General features: G+C 54.6%; 1 protein-coding gene across 1 annotated transcript in view; it reads left to right on the forward strand.

Moving 5' to 3' along the window:
- Positions 1-4,402, forward strand: part of DNAJC11 (DnaJ (Hsp40) homolog, subfamily C, member 11) — a 45,023-nt gene extending 40,621 nt beyond the window's left edge. The window contains exons 10-15 of the mRNA XM_010849942.1: positions 1,029-1,184; positions 2,253-2,322; positions 2,793-2,850; positions 2,980-3,122; positions 3,756-3,885; positions 4,285-4,402. Of these exons, the coding sequence (XP_010848244.1) occupies positions 1,029-1,184; positions 2,253-2,322; positions 2,793-2,850; positions 2,980-3,122; positions 3,756-3,885; positions 4,285-4,310 (583 nt within the window). The 3' untranslated portion in view covers positions 4,311-4,402. The remainder of the gene's footprint in view (positions 1-1,028; positions 1,185-2,252; positions 2,323-2,792; positions 2,851-2,979; positions 3,123-3,755; positions 3,886-4,284) is intronic.
- The last annotated feature ends 49 nt before the right edge of the window (positions 4,403-4,451 follow it).

Genomic DNA, 4,451 nt, shown 5'->3' on the forward strand with positions numbered 1-4,451 from the left:
GGACTGATGCTAAAGCTAAAACTCCAGTACTTTGGCCACCTCATGCAAAGAGTTGACTCATTGGAAAAGACTCTGATGCTGGGAGGGATTGGGGGCAGGAGGAGAAGGGGACGACAGAGGATGAGATGGCTGGATGGCATCACTGACTCGATGGACATGAGTCTCAGTGAACTCCGGGAGTTGGTGATGGACAGGGAGGCCTGGCGTGCTGCGATTCATGGGGTCGCAAAGAGTCGGACATGACTTAAGCGACTGATCTGATCTGATCTGATCTGATGTAGCATAGTTGGTATTGTAGTAAGTGTTAATTTTTGTTTCCTTTTAGAACTTGGGTGAAGTCTGGCTGCAAACTTGGACTTACCCATGTAGCCACAGTCAAAACACAGCACCATGCATCCTTTGGGGATCTCTGGCACACTGAGAACTTGGGGCTCCCCACCTGTGATTTCCCTTTGGGGGGCCCCCCTCTTCCCAGACACAGTGGTTGCCCCAGACTCTGAACTCTAATTCTTCAATAGGACTACAGATTCCTTTGCAGTTGTAATCATCCATTGTGGTATAGACTGAGAACTGCCTTCAGGCTAAAGGCTGTTTTTTTAAAAAGTCCAGCAGCTCACCAGTGCCAGTTGGCGCTTCTGCCCTCTGTTGTTGTCTGGTCCCCGAGGGTGTGGGTCACATTGGTCGAGAGTTCGCAGTTGATGTCTGTGGGCTAACTGGACCTGTGGGAGCCACCCGGCCGTCACTGAGGCTTGACAGGCCATCTGGAGGCGTGGCCTCCCCTGCCTCCGGGGCCATGTGTGCTCTGCTTGGGTGTGAGTCTGCTGCTTGCGGTCAGCAGGTATCGAGCCCTTTCTTCTGCCAGACCTAGGGGCCTGCTCAGGGGAGTGGACCGTGAGGCGTGCAGACTGGGTTCCGCCTCCCCAGGTCCTGTGGGTCAAGAGGTTCTTCCTAGGCTGGGACACCCTCGCCGAGCCCCCCTTCCCTGGGAACCTGACTCACATGGGCACTCGGCTGTGTTCTGTTCTCAGGTTAAATAGGGCCAGTCAGACCTACTTCTTCCCCATCCACCTGACAGACCAGCTGCTGCCCAGCGCCGTGTTCTATGCCACCGCGGGGCCGCTCGTGCTGTACTTCGCTCTGCACCGCCTGGTCATCAGACCCTACCTCAGGGCTCAGAAGGAGAAGTGAGTTCTCAGCACTGCCGGGGACGGGGCCGAACTGCCCTGTGCCCAGCTCCCCCGTCTGACGTGGAGAGGGTAGCAGCCGCCCCACAGGGCGTGAGGGAAACCCCCTAAGCTGATAGGTGTACAGTGCTCACTGCGGAGTCTGGGCACGTCAAGACCTCAGTGAGTATTAGCTAGTTGTTATCAGTAGTAGCGGTACTGCTGTTGGCAACACTTGGGTTAACTTCTGTCTGTCCACATTCCTACTTTCAGAAAGAATTAGAGTTAGTTTACCAAACTGTTGGGACTATAAGCCATGACCACAGAAATGAGAAGTCTTCCTTTTTCTCATTCTAACCATTTCTTTGCCTGGCACTGAATTCAAAGAGATCGGGCTCTGAGTTCCTACAAACAAGGCCCATGTTAACTACAGTCTTGGAAGTCATCTAGATGTAATTTATTTTGCCGTTTCTTAGAGATAATCCATTAGCCCAGCATTAAACCCAAGAGGAGGTTTAACTTCATTACTTTACAATGATCTCATTTAATAGATCACTGAACTTAGTCAGGGAGCGAGGAGCCCAAGGAAGGCTCTTGGGGGGCCCCTCCAGCCTCTGATTCATTTGAGTTCGGGATCCTAATTCCCCAGCAGACTGAAGGCTTGGAGCAGAGGGTGTGCTGGGCAAGGCTGGTAGGACACGTGTGTGCTGCCCAGGTCCCCGTGCTCTGCTGTATTTTATCGCATGAAGCGCGCCTTGTCCCTGCCAAGGGTGTCCTGTGGTAATGCCTGATTGGGGGCATCTCCTGAGAGTCTCACCCTCTCCCGCTTTCCTGAGATTACTGCTGCGAGGAGTCCTCCTCCCACTGAGGTTGGGGAGAGCCATCTGGGGACCACAGGACAGCTGCACAGGCCTGGGACAAACAGATTTGCTTGAACTTGCCTTGGAAATAGTGTTTAAAGTTCTAGAACTGGGAACGCAGTAAGATTTACAGGCTGTTGGCAGGGTGCAGGTCCAGCCTGGGGCACTGTGGCCTCCCGTGCTGGTAACCCATGTTCCTCACACATGGCTTGTGTTTTCCTCGCCTCAGGGAACTGGAGAAGCAAAGGGAAAGCACAGCCACCGACATCCTGCAGAAGAAACAAGAGGCAGAAGCTGCTGTAAGTGCTGCGTCACCGGCTCCCTTCCAGGCCTCTGCCCTGTGAGGATCTGAGCGTGGACCAGGCCGCACCATGCTCCCATCCTTTCTCGTCCACGTTTCTTAAACCTGTGGGGGGCATGCTTCACACCCTGCAGAGTGGTCTCAGGAGCCTTGGGTCTTGGGCTTTTCTTCCCCGACAGCCTCCCTGGTCATCTAGTCTTTACGTTATTGCCTGTGGGATGCAGTGCTGGGCGCGTCTGTCTGTGCCCTGAAGAGTCAACCCTGTTACCCTGCAAAGACATAACCAGGTTTTTTAAAAGTGGTGGGTGTTGTCCTTTTTCTTCCCTGTGAGTGAATTGTTTTTCCAAGACTGCAGTAGCAGCCACGTCCAGAGAAATGGACAAGCAGGACAGACAGGCACCAGGCATGTGGCCCTGGCTCTGAGGGAGCCTCCGGAGGCCCTGATAGTAGCGTCCTTGTCCTCTGCAGGTTCGGTTGATGCAGGAATCTGTCCGAAGAATAATTGAGGCCGAAGAGTCCAGAATGGGTGAGCAGGCCTGGCCTCTCTGAGGACAGGGTGGGTGCTGGGTTTCCGCAGGAGCACATGGCTCCTGCAGCCAGGCTGCACGGGGGTTGCCTGCCAAGGCTGCCCTGCCCTGACCAGCCCTGTCCTCAGGGCTCATCATTGTCAACGCCTGGTATGGAAAATTTGTCAATGACAAGAGCAAGAAGAGCGAGAAGGTGAAGGTGATCGATGTGACCGTGCCCCTGCAGTGTCTGGTGAAGGACTCCAAGCTCATCCTCACCGAGGCCTCCAAGGTGGGCACTCGAGGTAGATGGGAGGGGCACCTGGGGAAGAGGGACCCTCTAAGGGGCCATGTCACTGCAGCGGAACCCGTCATGCTGCCGCATTCCCTGTGCGGGATGCAGCCCAGGACCCAGGTTACAGCCACACTGGAGCGGTTGACGTCATCCATCCATCCAGCCACTCATCTGTCCATCCATTGCCAACTGTTTTTTGAGCCCCTACTGTGTGCCAGTTACAGCAGCAAACAAAATATACCTCCTGCCTTTGGGCGCTCACACTCTGTACCTTGCCTGGTTCCAGAAGGGGGGTCCGCCTGTAGTACACCAGAGGCTCAGGGGGAGTGGGGTGTGTGCCAGAGGTGAGTTAAAGCACAGAGGAGCTCAGGCAGAGTGCCCTGGTCCCTGAGTGGGTTCCTGGTCTTGCGTCCTCTGCAGGGCTTCCTTGAAGATGGAGGGTGTTTTAGTGTGGCAGTGGGGCAAGTCTAGGACTAAGTAGGCAGCTTGTTAAAATCCTCTTTCCTGTACTCAGGCTCCCAGGATTGCATCCTTCGTGGGCAGTGTCCACGCTGCCCCTCCGGGCAGGTACTGACTACAGCGCCACTGGGCTTCAAACGCCTGTCTCCAGTGAGAATCTGTCTGTTGCAGGCCGGGCTGCCGGGCTTCTACGACCCGTGTGTGGGTGAAGAGAAGAACCTGAAAGTGCTTTACCAGTTCCGCGGGGTCCTTCATCAGGTCATGGCGCTCGACAGCGAGGCACTCAGGATACCAAAGCAGTGTGAGTAGCTGCCCCTGGCTGTCACCTGTCCTTGCCCAGAGACAGGCCCAGGGACCTGAGTGGCGGGGGCAACAAAAGCCTTCCTTCTATCCTTGGCCGGGGAGCCATAGGCTTGGGCATCGTGACCTACACAGACCTGGGAAATGATGCCCTGAGGGAGGGGTCAGCCCTTTCCCAGGTGGTAGTGAGCTCTTGGAAACTGCAGCCGGGGTGACTAGGTATGAGGCAGACCCAGTGGCTCCTCTGTGTTCAAGAACACAGTGATTTTTGGCAGCTCATCCTCTGCCCAGCTTCAGGCCAGGCAGCCTCTGGCCAGGGCCTGGTTGATCCCCGCTACGTGGAAAGAGTGCGTGGAAACAGTTGCCTTTAGATGCGCTGATTTTGTCTTTTCTTTTACAGCTCACAGAATTGATACTGATGGATAAACTACTTGAGAAGCCAGATTCAAAAGGGGCTGCAAAAGAATTTCCCCAGGAGTCAACAAATTTTGGAAAGAAGCAGGGAAAAAACCCAGAATCAGATGTTTATTTGTATTTGCATAGAAAGTGGTACTGGCTCAATTATGT

The sequence above is a fragment of the Bison bison genome, unplaced genomic scaffold (assembly GCF_000754665.1).
Source record: "Bison bison bison isolate TAMUID 2011002044 unplaced genomic scaffold, Bison_UMD1.0 scf7180017864289, whole genome shotgun sequence".
Classification (NCBI taxonomy): Eukaryota; Metazoa; Chordata; class Mammalia; order Artiodactyla; family Bovidae; genus Bison; species Bison bison.